This window comes from Camponotus vicinus, unplaced genomic scaffold (genome assembly GCF_025532165.1).
Source record: "Camponotus vicinus isolate PSW18456_S1 unplaced genomic scaffold, iyCamVici1.0 SCAF_1, whole genome shotgun sequence".
Classification (NCBI taxonomy): domain Eukaryota; kingdom Metazoa; phylum Arthropoda; class Insecta; order Hymenoptera; family Formicidae; genus Camponotus; species Camponotus vicinus.
In genome coordinates this window covers 9,504,824-9,528,596 of record NW_028141945.1, presented here as the reverse complement: position 1 = coordinate 9,528,596, position 23,773 = coordinate 9,504,824, and the positions used below count along the sequence as shown (strand labels likewise).

The 23,773-nt window shown below is 27.1% G+C and overlaps 2 protein-coding genes across 2 annotated transcripts; both read left to right on the top strand.

The window, feature by feature from the left end:
- Window positions 1-138: 138 nt before the first annotated feature.
- LOC145972939 (UDP-glycosyltransferase UGT5-like) lies at window positions 139-5,208 on the top strand. The gene is made up of 6 exons (XM_083101991.1): window positions 139-448; window positions 883-1,119; window positions 2,414-2,824; window positions 3,527-3,749; window positions 4,062-4,281; window positions 4,585-5,208. Exons 1-6 carry the CDS (start codon window positions 230-232, stop codon window positions 4,886-4,888), a joined length of 1,614 nt encoding a protein of 537 aa, XP_082958117.1. The 5' UTR covers window positions 139-229; the 3' UTR covers window positions 4,889-5,208.
- Window positions 5,209-9,090: 3,882 nt separating this feature from the next.
- Window positions 9,091-22,647, top strand: LOC145976587 (uncharacterized). Its single transcript, XM_083107809.1, has 14 exons — window positions 9,091-9,403; window positions 9,838-10,074; window positions 11,375-11,785; window positions 12,488-12,710; window positions 13,023-13,242; window positions 13,546-13,846; window positions 16,426-16,572; window positions 16,704-16,747; window positions 17,075-17,378; window positions 18,178-18,414; window positions 19,133-19,546; window positions 20,452-20,674; window positions 21,825-22,044; window positions 22,353-22,647. Exons 1-14 carry the CDS (start codon window positions 9,185-9,187, stop codon window positions 22,645-22,647), a joined length of 3,495 nt encoding a protein of 1,164 aa, XP_082963935.1. The 5' UTR covers window positions 9,091-9,184.
- The last annotated feature ends 1,126 nt before the right edge of the window (window positions 22,648-23,773 follow it).

The window sequence follows — 23,773 nt, the reverse complement described above, 5'->3', positions numbered from 1 at the left end:
TTAAGCTTATAAGCACTATCATTATGTAGATAACAACTTTGTGTGGCCTTGCCATTCAATCAAAACAATCTTTGCAAGAGTAAAAGAGTAAGAGAGAAGAAAAGAGAGATAGGAAGTATCTATCAGGCAATACAGGCATTACAGAATAGATTGCTGCATTCGAGCTTGAAGCTCGATTGTGAGCAAGCAAGTGAAGTAAGAGGCATTCGTATTACATACCTTGTTCATCATGTTAAAAAAATTGATTTTTTATTGTACCTTAATGGTACTCGTGACAATATCAAACTCGTTATCGATTTTACTGTTAGAACCCATACTGTCAACTAGTCATCATATTTGGGCGTTAAATTTATTGAAAGGATTACTTAGCAAAGGCCATCACGTACACATAGTCAGCATCCATGAACCTGATATCAAGGGTAAACTCGCACAGAATATGACATACGCTGTAAGTATATGTTACAAGAAATCTAAATATATTTTAGATAAAACTATTACATATATACATTCAGCGCGCAATATAAATCGATAGCTTACGTAACTGTTGCCGACAATATTATATGTATATTAAGTAGCGAACGAAACGCATAAATGCTGCGTTAATTTAGTAAATATTTAAATAGCATTTGATAATTTATAAAGGTAATAATAAAGATAATAGAGAATGAAATGACAGATAACTATATTTGCAATGACGTCATATCATAAGTCATTACGTATACACATTCATTATTACATTATCATTTGGATAGTACTTACAATTAAAAGTATGTCACATTAATGCAGTAACCATACAAACTTTGGCTTTACATAAATATTGTTTCCTATCTACACCATATGCCATTTTTATTTTGTTTAATAAAATATACTTGTGATTTTTAGATCTTTGGTGATATAATGGAACAGTTGCATGAATCCGAAGATTACGACCCAAGTGAATGGGAAAAGTTTAGTGTAACTTATGCGACATACTTTTGGTATAATATAGCATCATCATCTTGTGAAAAAATTATAGAAACTAAAGAAGCAAAAGAACTTTTGGAAATGATAAAAAATGTGGAATTTGATGTTATAGTACAGGACGTTACGTTACATCAATGCTTATACGGATTGTGGCAAGTAAGATTAAACAATCTATTAAAGTATGTATGTATATATGCACGGTAAAAAACATTTTGTATTTCTGTTAAAATTTTCTCGTGTCAAAATTTTTGTGTTAAATTTTTAACATACTCTTATGTTAATGTAACATATTGTCGTTGCGTTATTTTGACATTTCTGCGTTGAGTTAATATTCACCGTTTCTAAGAGTTAAAACAACACAATTAATATGTAAATGCACGAATTTTTGATGAAATATGTTATATGTTAAAATAAACAAATAAGTTGTGTTATTTTTCTCTCTATAACAGTTTCCATATGTTAAATCGACATATCTCTTCTGTTATTTATCATAAAAATGTAAGAATAACATTTTTTTAAATTAAATTTAAATTAAATTTAACATTATAAATATGTTAATTTAACATAAACTTTATTTCCAGATAACGTTTAAGAGTGTTACACTTTTGTGTTAATTTTTCACATATTACTTGTGTTATTTATTTACATATTTGCCTTTTGTTAAATTAACATTAAAATTGGAGTGGATAAATTGGGACATGTGAAATATGTTAAATTTAACACAAAATTTGTTGCTGTGTTTATAAATTGTCTGATTTAAATTATATTTAAATAGGATTAAAAAATACAATTTCTAAATTAGTAATAATATAATAATAATGATATATATTCAGATTATGATGTACTATTCACTAGTAGCATTCAATACAGACTAAATTATAATTTGATGTACTTATATATATAATTCAACTTTCAAGATACATGAAGTCATCTAATTTGGCGTCACATGTGTAAACAATATAAGAAAAAACATTTAAGAAAGAAAAAGAGAAGCATAATCAGAAACTCTTGAAGCTTTAGTTAAATAGCATTCGAATTAGATAATACAGATCATAATATTTGAAGTATATAATTATTTTTAAAAAAATCTATAATAAAAGTTTTCTTAAGAATTTTAACTACTTTTTTCATTTTTACTACATTTATTTTGGCAATCTAATTGTAAAATAAATTTACGTTAAAATTGAACTATATAAGTATTGAAACTTCTTACCTGAAAATTTTCGCAACAATTTTTACAAAACATAATTTAAGAATATCTATTATAAATTAGTTTCTATTACATATTTTCTATCTATTATAAATTTTAAATATTTGTTATAAATTATAAGCACTTATAATTTAAAAGTAAATTGAAAATTGATTGAAATAATTATTATATTTTTTTTAGAATTAAGCTTTCCTACATAATTAAAAATATGAGAAAATATCATCTCAAAATTGTTTTCAGGTTGCTAAAGGCAAACCGCCTGTCGTAGGTTTCGTTCCATACGGTCTTGCACCTTGGCTCAAAGACTATATCGGTGGTCCCTATTATCCGACTGTTCGATCTTATCCAAATACAGCTACTGCAAAACCCGAAGGTCTATGTGAAAAAACGTGGAATACTCTTTATTACTTCATGGATGATCTTCTACGAAGTTATTATTACATGCCAATCTCTCAACGAATTGCTGAACGATACATAGGTCATGAAATCAGTCAGTTACATGAACTAGAAAAAAATATTACCATTTTATTAATAAATACTCATCCTGCATTTGAACCCGCGATTCCGCTGCCACCAAACGCCATAGAGATTGGGGGACTACATGCTCAACCATTACAAACTACTGATGAAAAAGCCGTAATATATCCTGATGTGAGATTTATTATTTAAGAATTAATAAAAATACTATCAAAATTGTACATGCTAAAGAAATGGAACTGAATGAAATTTTCTGAATCTTGAATTAAAACTTATTATTGATCTGTACATACTTATACAAAAATTTGGATTTTTATATTTATATTTTATATATAAAAAAATATTACGAAAAAGATATTCTTATTAATAGCGAGATTTCTTGATAATCTAAGTAGTTATTATTATTCGCCAAATTAATCCAATTCTTTAAATATTTCTTCATTTATAGTCAATTTAACTAAGTAATAATATATAACTATTTCAAACTAAATACTACTTTAAATTTTTGTATATGTATGTATGTCATGTATATATGTAATGTATGTCAATAAGAAATAAGAAATCTCTCATGGATGTAATATTCTATAAAATACTATTGTAATTTGCAATTATGAATTAGTCAATGAGCTAAAGTGGACTTAATAATTTCACTAAATTCCGATATATTTCTTCATAGTTATTAATTTTTACAGTCATTTACAAAAACATAGAAAAGTCAAATTTAACAAATTTAACAATAAAAGTTGTTAGCCTTTTTGAAATATAATTATAGATAATTATTTTGGAAATGTATTTATGAGAGATTGACATATAAGTGAAAGTATATTTTGATTTTATCGCGAAATGTTTTTTCATTTTGTTAAATATGTTTTGCAGAGCATACGTGAATTTCTTGATAGTGCAGAAAACGGAGCTGTCATAATATCATTGGGAACAAATGTAAACTGGAAATCTATCGGAGTAGATAAACTTAAAGCCGTCACACAGGCTCTATCAAAACTCAATCAACGAGTTATTTGGAAGCTAGAGATTGAACTGTCATTTCAAGTACCAAATAATATAATGGTTGTGAAATGGCTACAACAAAACGAAATTTTGAGTACGTCTCATAATTTATTAGAAGATATGCAAATAGATATGTTCATAATGATTTCTTATAATTACTTATTATTTTTGTACATATATTTATCTAAATATCTATATTTCTGAATTCTTATTTGTTTTTGTTAATGATTATTGCATTATTATATTAATTTAATAATATTATAATTGCATTGCACTTTTATATTAATTTAATAATAGAGAAATTTACACAGCTCACAAAATATTTGTATTAATATTAGATTTTAATTCTCTTTATTTCTTATATAGTTGAGACAGTTAAAATTTATTATATTACGTTTATATTCAGATCATAAGAATATAAAGGCAATTTGGACGCATGGTGGCCTTCTTAGTACACAGGAGGCCATCTGGAATGGTGTGCCAATAATTGGAATGCCATTTTTTGCGGATCAAAAACCCAATGTGGAATTATTAATACATAAAGGGGCTGGCGTTCGCTTAGACATTGCCACTTTATCCACGGAATCAGTATTAGACGCGTTTGAAAAAGTACTTTACAATGAAAGGTACGATATTTGAATATATCTGATGTTAATTTTTTTAATACATATTTACAGATATATATATACAGATACATATGTTATTTTGTGAATAAATTTGAATAATATTTCAATGTGATAATTATTATAGTATTAGTATAAAAGTAACTATAGTTATATAATAATAATAGCTTAAAACAACATTTTTTAGAATTTAATATATTTTGTTAAATATGTTTTATTATATATATTTTCTGTGTTCTTCCTGTTTAATTAATGTGTACCATAAGTTTATACAATGTTTCTAATAATGAAATATTTGTCGTGCAGTTATACAAAAAATATGAAACGATTATCCAATGAATTTCGGGATCGACCAGTGCCGCCGTTAGATTTGGCCGTTTGGTGGATCGAATACGCCGCCCGTCATCCACATGGAAGTTTAGAATCTCCGCTTAGATCCCAGAGTTGGGTAGAGCAGAACCTGATCGATATTTACGCATTTTTGTTTCTTAATCTTATCATAATATTGTCGATCGTATATTTTGTATTTAAATTTATAAAAAAATTATTTAATTTTTGTCATAATCATATATATGCCGTATCGAAATCGCAAAAGAAGAAACAAATGTAATCCTTTCAAATATTAATGATAAGTGTTGCATTTAGATATTGTTAATTTAAAAATAAAATTAGTATATTAAATATGAAGAAGAGTGAGTCCGTAGGGCTGCCCAAGTGCTTGAGTATTTTCTTAGAAATAAACAGATAGACCATCCGAGCACTTGAGTTAGGTATAAACAGATAGGTCGCCCGAGCATTTTTCGGTCCGCGATACGAGTAGTCTCTGTGTCGTTGCGAGAGCGCGAAGACGTACGTTAGACGAGCGTATCTTTTTGTTCATATTAATCTTGTAATCCAACAAATAAATATCTCAGTCATTTGCCCTAAAAAGTATTCTATTCCATTTTACATCCTTACACCAAAATATCCTACAATTATACAGGGTTTGCCAAAAGTGTGGAAACCCCTTAATATTTCGAAAAATACGCATTTAAAAAAAAAATGTTTCATACAAAAGTTATAGGGTTTTATGTGGCGCATTACACAGCAACATTATTATGACCTCGAATAGCGTTGTCAAGGTTATGTGAAGGTCACCTCCAACTTTTTAAATGGGACACCCTATATGCTTTTGCATATTCTTGTAGCTTATCTCGAGAGCTTTCCAAAACACTATAATTAAGTTAATTTTCATTAAGTACTTTCCGAGTTATGAGGCTTGAAATCATTTCTTGAAGGCTTGAAACCATAAAATATCTAGTAAAATATTCATTTTTCGATTATCTTACCTTAATACTTTTATGTACAAAATAATGAGAGGAATCAATTGGTGTAAAGAAAAAACAGTTGTTTTTAAAAAAAAATATGTAATTGTTAATTGCAAATTACATATTTTTTCTTCAAAACAACTATGTGTTTTCTTTACACCAATTGATTCCTCTCATTATTTTGTACGTAAAAGTATTAAGGTAGGATAATCGAAAAATGAATATTTTACAAGATATTTTACGGTTTATGTAAAATTAAGAAATTATTTCAAGCCTCATAACTCAAAGAGTATTTAACGAAAAGGTACTTAATTATAGTGTTTTGGAAATCTCTCGAGATAAGCTACAAGAATATGCAATGACAAATAGTAGGTTCCATTTAAGAAATTGAAGGTGACATTCATGTGACCTTCAAATAACTCTTCTAGGTCAAACCAATGGTACCATCTTATGGCCCCCTCGAAACCAAACAACTTTTGTCTGAAACATTTTTCTCTCCCGGGCTTGGTTTTCGAGATATTCGACTGGATGGATTAAAATGGGCCACCCTGTATATCTTTTTTAATCAAAAATTCACACTTGTAAATATAAAAACATAAAATATAAAATATATATAAAAATAAATATAAAAATTTTGTGTAAATATTAATATTACAATATCACGTAGTATAATATATGTGTGACACAAAAAGTGATTCTTTGTTTAAAACCGAGATTAAAAGTAAGCAGTATGGAGATATTTGATTATTAATTCCTTCACATGAGATTTAAACAAGGAGTACCATACATTTACAAATAAATTGCGAATTAATCTGTTGTATGTCATTTTGTGCGCATTAAATATGAACACTCATATTATTGCTGATGATAAAGATTATTATGTCAATAATGTCTTCATTTATAATCTAAACATTAATATCAAACGATACGAGAACACTATATAATTGATTTCTTTCTAATTTCTTTATAACTTTTCGAATAATTGCAAAATTAGTAAATTATTTAAAGAGAAACTACACTTAAATTGTTAACATATTTGAACTGTATCTCATTATGTTAAATCATAATTAATTTAACATATTTTATAAAGATCTGTTAAAAATGCATAGTCCCAAGAATTAAATAGATAATTAAGAAATATTGATTGCACGGGGGGGTCCCGTTTGCTTACATTCCCGATTGCCAACTGCTTCGTTTGTGTATGTGCGCACAACATTTTGCCGACAGCTTCTTTTGCCGACATTCCCGATTGCCTACATCCCGATTGCCTACATGTATTATTGCACACACAAAAAAAATGAAAATACAAAAGTACGATTGCACACATGACACTATTGCGCACATACACATTGCACACATGACATTATTGCACACTTACACATTGCGCACATACACATTGCGCACATGACATGATTGTACGCATGCACTTTGCCCACATGACATTATTGCACACATAAAATAAGAAAATCATATTAACACTTTGCACACATGACTTTATTGCGCACATACACATTGCACACATGACTTTATTGCACACCTGCTCATTGTACACATGACATTATTGCACACATGCACATTGCCCACATGACATTATTGCACACATAAAATAAGAAAATCATATTAGCACTTTGCACACATTACTTTATTGCGCACATACACATTGCACACATGACTTTATGGTAAACCTTCGGAAAACCCATATGAAATAATGGGTAAGAATACCCAATTCCTACGTATTTTTACCTCCTGAACACGAATATCAAACTTAAAAATAGCGGTCGGACTCGCAAATCGAAAAAAAACGCAAAAAATCAGTAAACCTTTGGAAAACGTGCCTAATAACGGACCCAGCCTCAATGACCTTGACCTTGACATATGTTGTCAAGATCACTGTCCTCAATAAGTATCAAAAGGTTTCAGCCGTCACTCGTTGTTTATTAAAAAGTTATTAACAAATGAAGTTAATGATATAAATGATATAAATGATGTGAAACGAGGTGTATATTTGCAAAATTTCACATGCGACTTTCCACATGAAGCAAGGTCCACCTTGCCTACCGGTGGGGTGGTGCGGGAGGGGGGCCGAAGGCCCCCCTTGCACCCCCCGTGTGTGTGTGTGTACACATACATTTAGGATATTTTTTAATTATATTAAATTGTATTAAATTCTATATAAATTCATGAAGTCATGTGTGCAAAGTGTATGTACGCAATAAAGTAATGTGTGCAAAGTGCTAATATAATTTTCTTATTTTATGTGTGCAATAATGTCATGTGGGCAATGTGCATGAGTGCAATAATGTCATGTGTGCAATGAGCATGTGTGCAATAAAGTCATGTGTGCAATGTGTATATGCGCAATAAAGTCATGTGTGCAAAGTGTTAATATGATTTTCTTATTTTATGTGTGCAATAATGTCATGTGGGCAAAGTGCATGTGTACAATCATGTCATGTGTGCAATGTGTAACTGCGTAATAATGTTATGTGCGCAATGTGTATGTGTGCAATAATGTCATGTGTGCAATGTGTATGTGTGCAATAATGTCATGTGTGCAATCGTACTTTCGTATTTTCATTTTTTTCGTGTGTGCAATAATACATGTAGACAATCGGGATGTAAGCAATCGGGAATGTCGGCAAAAGAAGCTGTCGGCAAAATGTTGTGCGCAAACGAAGCAGTTGGCAATCGGGAATGTAGGCAACTGAAGCCCTCCCGTAGTTTGAAAAATAAGATATTGTTTGATGATTGATACTTTTTTATATATATAGTAAAGATATATATATATATATATATATATATATATATATATATATATATCTTTACTTAAATATAAAAAAGTATCAATCATCAAACAATATCTTATTTTTCAAACTACGGGAGGGCTTCAGTTGCCTACATTCCCGATTGCCAACTGCTTCGTTTGCGCACAACATTTTGCCGACAGCTTCTTTTGCCGACATTCCCGATTGCTTACATCCCGATTGTCTACATGTATTATTGCACACACGAAAAAAATGAAAATACGAAAGTACGATTGCACACATGACATTTTTGCACACATACACATTGCACACATGACATTATTGCACACATACACATTGCGCACATAACATTATTACGCAGTTAAAAATATTATTAATGATAATATCACACACACACACACATATATATATATATATGTGTGTGTGTGTGTGTGTGTGTGTGTGTGTGTGTGTGTGTGTGTGTGTGTGTGTGTGTGTGTGTGTGTGTGTGATATTATCATTAATAATATTTTTTACGTATTTTATTTGTTAAGTCATTTGTTAAATTATTATTTTTATTATGTCACACAATTTCGAAGAAAAATATATAAAATTCTTGAAAATATTAAGCTTATAAGCACTATCATTATGTAGGTTAACAACTTTGTGTGGCCTTGCCATTCAATCAAAACAATCTTTGCAAGAGTAAAAGAGTAAGAGAGAAGAAAAGAGAGATAAGAAGTATCTATCAGGCAATACAGGCATTACAGAATAGATTGGTGCATTCGAGCTTGAAGCTCGATTGTGAGCAAGCAAGTGAAGTAAGAGGCATTCGTATTACATACCTTGTTCATCATGTTAAAAAAATTGATTTTTTATTGTACCTTAATGGTACTCGTGACAATATCAAACTCGTTATCGATTTTACTGTTAGAACCCATACTGTCAACTAGTCATCATATTTGGGCGTTAAATTTATTGAAAGGATTACTTAGCAAAGGCCATCACGTACACATAGTCAGCATCCATGAACCTGATATCAAGGGTAAACTCGCACAGAATATGACATACGCTGTAAGTATATGTTACAAGAAATCTAAATATATTTTAGATAAAACTATTACATATATACATTCAGCGCGCAATATAAATCGATAGCTTACGTAACTGTTGCCGACAATATTATATGTATATTAAGTAGCGAACGAAACGCATAAATGCTCCGTTAATTTAGTAAATATTTAAATAGCATTTGATAATTTATAAAGGTAATAATAAAGATAATAGAGAATGAAATGGCAGATAACTATATTTGCAATGACGTCATATCATAAGTCATTACGTATACACATTCATTATTACATTATCATTTGGATAGTACTTACAATTAAAAGTATGTCACATTAATGCAGTAACCATACAAACTTTGGCTTTACATAAATATTGTTTCCTATCTACACCATATGCCATTTTTATTTTGTTTAATAAAATATACTTGTGATTTTTAGATCTTTGGTGATATAATGGAACAGTTGCATGAATCCGAGGATTACGACCCAAGTGAATGGGAAAAGTTTAGTGTAACTTATGCGACATACTTTTTGTATAATATAGCATCATCATCTTGTGAAAAAACTATAGAAACTAAAGAAGCGAAAGAACTTTTGGAAATGATAAAAAATGTGGAATTTGATGTTATAGTACAGGACGTTACGTTACATCAATGCTTATACGGATTGTGGCAAGTAAGATTAAACAATCTATTAAAGTATGTATGTACATATGCACGGTAAAAAACATTTTGTATTTCTGTAAAAATTTTCTCGTGTCAAAATTTTTGTGTTAAATTTTTAACATACTCTTATGTTAATGTAACATATTGTCGTAGCGTTATTTTGACATTTCTGCGTTGAGTTAATATTCACCGTTTCTAAGAGTTAAAACAAGAGTATAACACAATTAATATGTAAATGCACGAATTTTTGATGAAATATGTTATATGTTAAAATAAAAATAAGTTGTGTTATTTTTCTCTCTATAACAGTTTCCATATGTTAAATCGACATATCTCTTCTGTTATTTATCATAAAAATGTAAGAATAACATTTTTTTAAATTAAATTTAAATTAAATTTAACATTATAAATATGTTAATTTAACATAAACTTTATTTCCAGATAACGTTTAAGAGTGTTACACTTTTGTGTTAATTTTTCACATATTACTTGTGTTATTTATTTACATATTTGCCTTTTGTTAAATTAACATTAAAATTGGAGTGGATAAATTGGGACATGTGAAATATGTTAAATTTAACACAAAATTTGTTACTGTGTTTATAAATTGTCTGATTTAAATTATATTTAAATAGGATTAAAAAATACAATTTCTAAATTAGTAATAATATAATAATAATGATATATATTCAGATTATGATGTACTATTCACTAGTAGCATTCAATACAGACTAAATTATAATTTTATGTACTTATATATATAATTCAACTTTTAAGATACATGAAGTCATCTAATTTGGCGTCACATGTGTAAACAATATAAGAAAAAACATTTAAGAAAGAAAAAGAGAAGCATAATCAGAAACTCTTGAAGCTTTAGTTAAATAGCATTCGAATTAGATAATACAGATCATAATATTTGAAGTATATAATTATTTTTAAAAAAATCTATAATAAAAGTTTTCTTAAGAATTTTAACTACTTTTTTCATTTTTACTACATTTATTTTGGCAATCTAATTGTAAAATAAATTTACGTTAAAATTGAACTATATAAGTATTGAAACTTCTTACCTGAAAATTTTCGCAACAATTTTTACAAAACATAATTTAAGAATATCTATTATAAATTAGTTTCTATTACATATTTTCTATCTATTATAAATTTTAAATATTTGTTATAAATTATAAGCACTTATAATTTAAAAGTAAATTGAAAATTGATTGAAATAATTATTATATATTTTTTAGAATTAAGCTTTCCTACATAATTAAAAATATGAGAAAATATCATCTCAAAATTGTTTTCAGGTTGCTAAAGGCAAACCGCCTGTCGTAGGTTTCGTTCCATACGGTCTTGCACCTTGGCTCAAAGACTATATCGGTGGTCCCTATTATCCGACTGTTCGATCTTATCCAAATACAGCTACTGCAAAACCCGAAGGTCTATGTGAAAAAACGTGGAATACTCTTTATTACTTCATGGATGATCTTCTACGAAGTTATTATTACATGCCAATCTCTCAACGAATTGCTGAACGATACATAGGTCATGAAATCAGTCAGTTACATGAACTAGAAAAAAATATTACCATTTTATTAATAAATACTCATCCTGCATTTGAACCCGCGATTCCGCTGCCACCAAACGCCATAGAGATTGGGGGACTACATGCTCAACCATTACAAACTACTGATGAAAAAGCCGTAATATATCCTGATGTGAGATTTATTATTTAAGAATTAATAAAAATACTATCAAAATTGTACATGCTAAAGAAATGGAACTGAATGAAATTTTCTGAATCTTGAATTAAAACTTATTATTGATCTGTACATACTTATACAAAAATTTGGATTTTTATATTTATATTTTATATATAAAAAAATATTACGAAAAAGATATTCTTATTAATAGCGAGATTTCTTGATAATCTAAGTAGTTATTATTATTCGCCAAATTAATCCAATTCTTTAAATATTTCTTCATTTATAGTCAATTTAACTAAGTAATAATATATAACTATTTCAAACTAAATACTACTTTAAATTTTTGTATATGTATGTATGTCATGTATATATGTAATGTATGTCAATAAGAAATAAGAAATCTCTCATGGATGTAATATTCTATAAAATACTATTGTAATTTGCAATTATGAATTAGTCAATGAGCTAAAGTGGACTTAATAATTTCGCTAAATTCCGATATATTTCTTCATAGTTATTAATTTTTACAGTCATTTACAAAAACATAGAAAAGTCAAATTTAACAAATTTAACAATAAAAGTTGTTAGCCTTTTTGAAATATAATTATAGATAATTATTTTGGAAATGTATTTATGAGAGATTGACATATAAGTGAAAGTATATTTTGATTTTATCGCGAAATGTTTTTTCATTTTGTTAAATATGTTTTGCAGAGCATACGTGAATTTCTTGATAGTGCAGAAAACGGAGCTGTCATAATATCATTGGGAACAAATGTAAACTGGAAATCTATCGGAGTAGATAAACTTAAAGCCGTCACACAGGCTCTATCAAAACTCAATCAACGAGTTATTTGGAAGCTAGAGATTGAACTGTCATTTCAAGTACCAAATAATATAATGGTTGTGAAATGGCTACAACAAAACGAAATTTTGAGTACGTCTCATAATTTATTGGAAGATATGCAAATAGATATGTTCATAATGATTTCTTATAATTACTTATTATTTTTGTACATATATTTATCTAAATATCTATATTTCTGAATTCTTATTTGTTTTTGTTAATGATTATTGCATTATTATATTAATTTAATAATATTATAATTGCATTGCACTTTTATATTAATTTAATAATAGAGAAATTTACACAGCTCACAAAATATTTGTATTAATATTAGATTTTAATTCTCTTTATTTCTTATATAGTTGAGACAGTTAAAATTTATTATATTACGTTTATATTCAGATCATAAGAATATAAAGGCAATTTGGACGCATGGTGGTCTTCTTAGTACACAGGAGGCCATCTGGAATGGTGTGCCAATAATTGGAATGCCATTTTTTGCGGATCAAAAACCCAATGTGGAATTATTAATACATAAAGGGGCTGGCGTTCGCTTAGACATTGCCACTTTATCCACGGAATCAGTATTAGACGCGTTTGAAAAAGTACTTTACAATGAAAGGTACGATATTTGAATATATCTGATGTTAATTTTTTTAATACATATTTACAGATATATATATACAGATACATATGTTATTTTGTGAATAAATTTGAATAATATTTCAATGTGATAATTATTATAGTATTAGTATAAAAGTAACTATAGTTATATAATAATAATAGCTTAAAACAACATTTTTTAGAATTTAATATATTTTGTTAAATATGTTTTATTATATATATTTTCTGTGTTCTTCCTGTTTAATTAATGTGTACCATAAGTTTATACAATGTTTCTAATAATGAAATATTTGTCGTGCAGTTATACAAAAAATATGAAACGATTATCCAATGAATTTCGGGATCGACCAGTGCCGCCGTTAGATTTGGCCGTTTGGTGGATCGAATACGCCGCCCGTCATCCACATGGAAGTTTAGAATCTCCGCTTAGATCCCAGAGTTGGGTAGAGCAGAACCTGATCGATATTTACGCATTTTTGTTTCTTAATCTTATCATAATATTGTCGATCGTATATTTTGTATTTAAATTTATAAAAAAATTATTTAATTTTTGTCATAATCATATATATGCCGTATCGAAATCGCAAAAGAAGAAACAAATGTAATCCTTTCAAATATTAATGATAAGTGTTGCATTTAGATATTGTTAATTTAAAAATAAAATTAGTATATTAAATATGAAGGAGAGTGAGTCCGTAGGGCTGCCCAAGTGCTTGAGTATTTTCTTAGAAATAAACAGATAGACCATCCGAGCACTTGAGTTAGGTATAAACAGATAGGTCGCCCGAGCATTTTTCGGTCCGCGATACGAGTAGTCTCTGTGTCGTTGCGAGAGCGCGAAGACGTACGTTAGACGAGCGTATCTTTTTGTTCATATTAATCTTGTAATCCAACAAATAAATATCTCAGTCATTTGCCCTAAAAAGTATTCTATTCCATTTTACATCCTTACACCAAAATATCCTACAATTATACAGGGTTTGCCAAAAGTGTGGAAACCCCTTAATATTTCGAAAAATACGCATTTAAAAAAAAAATGTTTCATACAAAAGTTATAGGGTTTTATGTGGCGCATTACACAGCAACATTATTATGACCTCGAATAGCGTTGTCAAGGTTATGTGAAGGTCACCTCCAACTTTTTAAATGGGACACCCTATATGCTTTTGCATATTCTTGTAGCTTATCTCGAGAGCTTTCCAAAACACTATAATTAAGTTAATTTTCATTAAGTACTTTCCGAGTTATGAGGCTTGAAATCATTTCTTGAAGGCTTGAAACCATAAAATATCTAGTAAAATATTCATTTTTCGATTATCTTACCTTAATACTTTTATGTATATATATATATATATATAGGTATATTAGTATATATATATATATATATATATATATATATATATATATATATAGTAAAATATTATTTATATGTATATATGTACATATAAAGCATATATGCATATATATTTTGACAAATATTAGTTATATAAATAACATAATTAATACTAAATTTTTACACTCATATTTAAAATTAATGTAATATAAATAGAATTTTATATTAGCAGAATTTTGTACACTAATTGTAAGTACAAGATTCTACTTAAAGTTTATATAGAATATTTCTGTACTCTGTATACATACATACACATAAATTTTTAGATTTTTGACATATATGAATATTTTTGTATATTATTGAAATATTTTCATTTTGTTAAATATTTTGCAGAGCATACGTGAATTTCTTGATGAGGCAAAGAACGGAATTATTATAATATTATTAGGAACACACGTAAACTGAAAATCTATCGAATTAGATAAACTTGAAGCTGTCACACTCTGTCTGAAAAAAAACTGAAGCAACGAGCTCTTTGGAAGTTAAATATTGAATTGTCATTTGAAACGCCGAATAATGTAATGATTGTGAAACAGATCACAAAATGAAATTTTATGTAAGATGTACAATTTATTTAAAGATACAAAAAATATGCGATTCATGCGTGTTTGTAACCTTAATAACTAAGTGGTTTATAAAGAAGTGATAGAAATCTACTCAAACTCGACTTCGAGTTATTAGCTGATCTAAGATGCAATGTAATCTATTACACATCATCCAATATAATTACACAAGTATGTTTTTAAAATCAATCAAATTGTCAATAGTTAAATCGTTTTTATGTGTACTTATGATAAAAATAAACGTTCTTTAAAGCAAGAGAATTGTTAATTGCAAATTACATTTTTCTTTTTTGAAACAATTATGTGTTTTCTTTACACCAATTGATTTCTCTCATTATTTTGTACATAAAAGTATTAAGGTAAGATAATCGAAAAATAAATATTTTACAAGATATTTTACGGTTTATGTAAAATTAATAAATGATTTCAAGCCTCATAACTCGGAAAGTACTTAATGAAAACTAACTTAATTATAGTGTTTTGGAAAGCTCTCGAGATGAGCTACAAGAATATGCAAAAGCATATAGGATGTCCCATTTAAAAAGTTGGAGGTGACCTTCACGTGACCTTCAGGTGACTCTTCAAAGTCAAACTAATGGCACCATTTTATGTCCCCCTCGAAACCATACAACTTTTGTCTGAAACATTTTTTCGTATCTTTTAGACTTTACGAGATATTTCGATGGCAAAGTTAAAATGGAACACCCTATATATATACATATATACATAATTATCTATATCTTATATATATAATTATCTAAATGATTATAATTTTAAATTTTGATTTGTTTTTATTAATGAAATATTAATTTATTAAATTTAATTCTAATTCTTTACATGGATTTTTCTATGTGGTTTTATTTATAATTGCTTAAGTACAAAATATTATTTTCGAAATGCAATTAGTTCTTTGTAGATATATTAAATAAATACGAGTCCACATTTCTTTTAGGATTTCTACGATAAAATCAATATTTATTATAATATTAAATGGTTTTTTAATTGAAAATAATTTAGCATCAGAATGCTTATTATGTGTGTATAATTATATTAATTTAATTGAGAAATTTATATAGCTTGCAGAATGTTTGTATTAATATCAGATTGTGGTTTTCTTTATCTTTGATAATTGAAATTATTTGATAATTGCATTATAATATATTTTTATATTAGCTCACAAGAATGTAAAGGCAATTTGGACGCACGGTGATCTTCTTACCACAAGGCCATCTGGAATGGTGTGCCAGTAATTGGAATGCCATTTTTTGCGGATCAAAAACCCAATGTAGAACTATTAGTACATAAAGAAGCTGGCGTTCGTTTAGATTTTAAAACTTTGTCTACAAAATCAGTATTAGACGCGTTTGAAAAAGTACTTTACAATGAGAAATATAGTGTTTGAATATATTTAGTGTTGATAATTTTTTTGTTACATATTTATGCAAGTATATATGTTATTTTGCAAATAAATTTGAATAATATCTGAATGTAATAATTACACAGGCCTACGAAATTTTAGGCTTAGTTAGTTACAAAAAGCAGAGTAGGTGAATGTGATAGATTTTTTGACGCTGAAAACGAATGTGTTTAAATAGTCCAAAAATGATTATGTCGACGAATTTCATGAATTTATTATGAGGGAACGTAATTTTTTTAAATATTCATTTTTGGACTATTTAACTGTAAATAGTTAGTAGATTATAAAGTTATAAAGTTATAAAGTTATAAGGTTATAAGTTATAAAGTTATAAGTGTTTCAGCTTGTGTACGTACTATAAAACTTGTAGTATATTTTGTATAATAATTTGCTTTACTCTTGAAAATGATCCATAATAGCATTAGCCTTGATCTCTCCCCACTCGAAACTGTTTCAGACTCAACTGGTCGGTAGATTGCAATGCAGTCGTGAACCTCGAATGCAGTAAGCAAGAAAGGCATCCGTGTTACTTTGTTTTAATCATGTTGAAATGTTTGTTTATTTATTGTATTTTAATGGGATTCGCAACAGTATCGGATTCACTGTCGATTTTAGTGATAGAAGCTCTTCCATCGCCCAGCCATCATCTTTGGACGACGAATCTGGTAAAAGGATTGCTGCGCAAAGGCCATCATGTACATGCAGTGAGCATCTATGAAACTAAAGTTAAAGGTACACTCGGACAGAATTTAACATACGCCGTAAGTATTATTTTCAACACATAAAATAAATAAAACAGTAACTTTTATATAATTTATAATTTTTATAAATACGTTGTACTTTTTTTATATCATCAGAATATGTACAATAAAAGAATATATGGATGCTGCCTACATTTATTGCGTAACGAATCATTGAGTCATCCGGAAGTATGATCGCTCAGTAGCAATCAAATGTAATTGATGAATTCAAAGATAAAAATCAATCATCATTCAATTGCTACGCTCAATGAGCGGTCGTATTGCGGATGCACCCAATATAAATATATGTGTGATAACAAATGTTACATCAAATTACTGCTATGTATTGCTTCAAATAGCATTTCGATAGAGAAATGAACTCCACATTAAAGATTAGATTATATAATCAGATAATAAATAAAATTTCAATCCCAATTAGATATTTCACAATTTTGTTATTAAAAGATTTTAAATTAATCTCACTATTGTAAATTATAAATTAGATAACTTAGTTATCTTGATTTGAAAAGCAAAAAATTTATAATTAAAAAAGAATTAAAATTAGATTAAATATATATATAAAAATGAAACTATAATATAAACTATAATAGAATTTTTATATATAATAGACAAAAATATTAAAAAGAAGAAAGAAAAAAACAAGATTATATATCTATTATATCTAAACATACGTCATACTATCTAAACATACATCAAAATGCAGTAATTATTATTTAAAGTAACTGATCTTATTTAAAATAGTATTTCCTGAAATCACATATTTTTTATTTCTGTATATTACAATATTTATTGCTTTCAGGTTTTCGATAACATAGTAAAAGAAATGGAGGGAGACGAAGATTCTAATCCATCTGAATGGGAAAAATATAGTGTATTCTACATGACATATTTTGTATATGAATGGTCGGCAGTTGTATCTAAGAAAGTGATAGAAACTAAAGCAGCGACGGAACTTTTGGAAATGATCAAAGAGGTTGAATTTGATGTCATAGTGCACGACATTACGATGCCTGAATGCTTACACGGATTGTGGGAAGTAAGTATAAAGAATCTATCAATATTGTGTTGTTGTGTGAACAATATTTCCTGTGCGCATTATTATTCCAATAATAATATAACATAAATACACAATTAATAATATACATATACAGAATATGTTGATATATTTTACTTAGTTACTAATAGTACTAATTACAAAATTATATTGTGATTGAATATATTTATGATCTGACATTTAGTATTATGACAATTAGCATTAACATACGATGTCGTGCAAGCGATTAAATCAGACAGAAAGAGATAAGAAGAAAAAAGGATGCGTAACTAAAATAGCTCTTAAATACTCACAATCAGTTAGATAGCACTTGGTTTAAAAAATAGAAGTCGTGATTTATTTAGAAAACTTTCATTTTCGTATCTCTGAAAAAAAATCTTTATAGTGTATTTATAATGCATTTTTATAATGTAATTTTTCACAATTTATAATTATTATTTTCTTAAGGCAAATTTAATGTCTCCTTTTCGGTTTCAGTTTTATAATTTTAATATATCAACCCTAGCGTTTCAATTTTAAAATAAATTCACGTTAAAATCAAATTAAACAAAGAATGATGCCGTTTTTCTAAAAAAAGTTACGCACACATGTAAAATTTTCTTTCAAATTTAAATTATATAAATTTTTTCTGTAATTAAAGTAAATCTCTTTAATATATATAAAATTATGTATCTAGCATTCAATAGGTAATTGTTTTTAGGTTGCTAAAGGCAAGCCGCCTGTAGTAGGCTATCTTCCATTTGGTACTGCACCTTGGCTCAAGTATTACATTGGAGGCCCTCATTATCCGACTGTTCGATCTTATCCATATAAAAATCTTGCAAAACCCATAAATCTATGGCAAAGAACATTGAATGCTCTTTATTACATTCTGGACGATCTCATCCGGCAATATTACTACATGCCAATCTCTCAACAAATAACTGAGCAATACATAGGTCACGAGATTAAATCGTTACTTGAAATAGAAAAAAATATTACCATCATATTAATCAATACTCATTCTGCGTTTGAACCTGGGATCCCATTGCCGCCAAACGCCATAGAAATTGGAGGATTGCATGCTCAAGCCGTACAACGAATTGCTGGCGAGGAAATCACAACATATCCCGATGTAAGAGTGAATATTTTCAAAAATTTATTTAAAAAATTTTTTTGGTAAAAATGATAGTAAAATTAAACTTAAACACAATAAAAAAAATTAATTACAATCAAGAATTTTTCCTGATTTAAAATTTATCATTAATCTGCGCACATACAATTTTCATTTATATTCTTTTATTGTATTTGCAGAATATTGTAAAAAATATTCTTATTAAAATAATGATATTTTTTAATGAATAATAGATATATTGAAAAAAGGTCATAATTGCATAATAAAAAAATTATAATTGAGATTTCTGCTCTTACTACTGATAATGATGTTGATAATAATAACTTTGTGTGTAGTAATAATAATTTTAAATGTAGCTAGCTAAAATGACTATAATTTATGATAATTATTTTATAATTTATAACTATCTCCTTAACAATGGAAGCCATTTATTATTGCTCACGATATTAGTCAAACATATTTTTAATGTCTAATCATTTTGTCTAATCATTTATGATTGTCTACTGTGCAATGACTGTAAATAACCAGCAACTTCAAACAAATTATATATTATTTTAAAAATTGTAATCATTCAATAAATAAGCAATTTGATATTTAATATAATATTTAATATACTATGATATTTAATATAATATTATTCCAAAGAAGAATTATAAATTAATATAAGTTAAAATAGAGAGTACAAGTATCACTCATAAACGCTCATTCACAATCTTTTATCTTGACAGTTATTTCACAAACATTAAAAGAATTATATATTTGATTTAAGAAGTTTGACATAAAGGTTGTTAGCCTCTTTGCTTAAATGTAATTTGTTTTGTGAGTAGCGAGTATAACAGATTAATGTAATGTAACATGTACATATAATAGTATATTATTAAAATATTTTTATTGTTATATTCCAGAGCATACGTGAATTTCTTGATGGGGCAACGGATGGAGCTATTATAATATCATTGGGAACGAATGTAAAATGGAAATCTATCGGATTAGATAAACTTAAGGCCGTCATACAAGCTCTGTCAAAACTCAAGCAACGAGCACTTTGGAAGCTAGATATTGAAATGCCATTTCAAGTGCCGAATAATGTAATGATTGTAAAGTGGATGCCTCAAAACGAAATTTTGTGTGAGTAGTTTTGTGTTTTCATAATTCACTAGAAGATGCGAGAAATACGTAATTCAATATTCTTACTTGTAACTGTTATTTATAATTAGCTATTATTTTATATATATTTTTTAATATCTTTAAATTTTGATTTGTTTTTATTAGCTCAAACATTAATTCATAAAATTCAATCCAAATACGTTTTTAGACTGATAGCTTTGTATTTGCTTTTAATACCATCGATTTAAATTATTATTTAAATTATGATTGTATTTTTTAAATAAAACAATACACACAATATACATAAAGATTGACATAAACATAAACACGTACTTATTTTGTGAATTAGTTTTTTTTTTATTTTTTCTGTAATTGGTTAGTAAAAAAGAAATGGTTAGTAAAAAATCTCTTACATATTATTTACATATTATTTATGATATATTATTAATTATAAATATCTTGATATAAATTTATCGAATTATCGCATTTTTCTGAGATATCTACAATAAAATTAATTTTCATAATTTTATAATAAAGACATATTTTTATTTAAAAATGATTTGTAAAAATGTATTAATTTAATAAAAAAAATTATAACTAACAAAATATTTGCATTGATGTCAAAATATTATATATACAGGGTGTCCCAGGTATCTTCCGTCCAAAAAAAAAAGCAGATTCTCTGGCCAATTTAAAAACGATTTTTCCTCAGCGAAAATGTTGCGGCACTAATAGTTTTCGAGTTATAAACGATTGAAAATAAAGGGTTTTTCGCAAACTAAGGCTTATGGGAATAAAATATTAATAAAGTCACATTCTTTAGTTAATTTTAGGTAGAGTTTACTTTAATAGAATTTTAATTTAAGGCTTAGTTAGAAAGATACATGATGACAAAAATTGGGAATATGCAAAAAATAATGATCTCCCTCGACATTTTCGCTGAGGAAAAATCATTTTTAAATTGGCCAAAGAATCTGCCTTTTTTTTGGACGGAAGATACCTGGGACACCCTGTATATTATATTCTGACATCAATGCAAATATTTTGTTAACTATAATTTTATTAGTTAACTATAATTTTTATATATGCATATGTCAGAAAATATATATACATATATTTTCTTTATCATAATTTCAAAGAATAAAATTTATTATAATATATTTATATTCAGCTCACAAGAATGTAAAAGCAATATGGATGCATGGTGGTCTTTTGAGTACACAGGAAGCCATTTGGAAAGGTGTACCAATAATCGGAATGCCATTTTTTGTAGATCAGAAATACAATATAGCATTATTAGTAAAGAAAGATGTTGCTGTACAGTTGGATATTAATACTTTATCCACGGAGTCCGTATTAGATGCTTTTGAAAAGATATTTTACAATGAAAGGTATGATATTTAAATATTTTTAATGTGTTGATTATATTTATTTGTTATATTGTGTATGTTTTCTAAATAAATTTTATTAATATCTTAATATAATAATAAATCATCCGAATAGTAACTATAATAACTAATTGTAAATAAAAATACTTTAAAATACTATAATATAATATAAATAAAAAGAGTTAAAATAATTTCTTAAAATAGTGTTTTAGAATTTAATTAACTGTATTTTATTATATTCTGTTCAGCATTTAATTAAGACGTTTAAGTTTATATAATATTATTAATCATATAAAATATTTGTCGTGCAGTTATACAAAAAATATGAAACGATTATCCAATGAATTTCGGGATCGACCAGTGCCACCGTTAGATTTGGCGGTTTGGTGGATCGAATACGCCGCCCGTCATCCACATGGAAGTTTAGAATCTCCGCTTAGGTTCCAGAGTTGGGTGGAACAGAACCTGATCGATATCTACGGATTTTTGTTCTTTAATCTTATCATAATGTTGTCAATCGTATATTTTGTATTGAAAAAATTATTTAATTTTTGTTATAATCATATATATGCCGTATCTAAATCGCAAAAGAAGAAACAAATGTAATTCTTTCAAATATTAATGATGAGTGTTGCGTTTAAATATTGTTAATTTAAAAATAAAATTAGTATATTAGTATAAATATATATATATATATATATATATATATATATATATATATATTTATACTAATATACTAATTTTGTATTGAAAAAATTATTTAATTTTTGTTATAATTTGTTATAATTTTTGTTATAATTTTGTTATTATTCGTATTGAAAAAATTATTTAATTTTTGTTATAATCATATATATGCCGTATCTAAATCGCAAAAGAAGAAACAAATGTAATTCTTTCAAATATTAATGATGAGTGTTGCGTTTAAATATTGTTAATTTAAAAATAAAATTAGTATATTAGTATAAATATATATATATATATATATATATATATATATATATATGTATAGTAAAATATTATTTATATGTATATATGTATTATACATAAAATATATATGCATATATATTATAACAAATGTTAGTTATATAAATAATATAATTAATACTAAATTTTTGCATTCATATGTAAAATTGATGTAATATAAGTAGGCTTTTATATTAGCAGAATTTTATACACTAAGTACAAGTTTCTACTTAAAGTTTATATAGAATATTTCTGTATTCTGTACACATAAATACATAAATTTTTAGATTTTTATCAAAACAATATGGTATTTTTTTCATAAAATCATTAAAATTTTGAACTTTTATAAGTGATACAATATTGTGTATTTATGTATGATACTTGAATATTACATTTTATTTAAGAAGTATAAATGCTTATAAAGTTATTAGTGAAGATACTATATTTTTTTTCTACCGAGCTTTTTCATAACGACACATTTTTATTTTATTCTTGATTGAGATCGTATTTATTAGTACGAAATGAAGTGAAAAGAATTGTTTCTAAAGAAACAGTGATATCAGTTTGAAAGTTATTTCGTTAATGAAAGTCGAGAAATTCTATCCACCAAAATAAAATTTGATTATGTAATAATAATTTTTTTCGTTTCATTTTTGACTCTTCTTCTTCTTTTGGGGGATATGCAAAAACGATTTTTCGAGATATTAATCCAAAGAAGATACACGCATACTCTGAGGATTGCTTCGATTTTATTATTTCTTTCGATGTG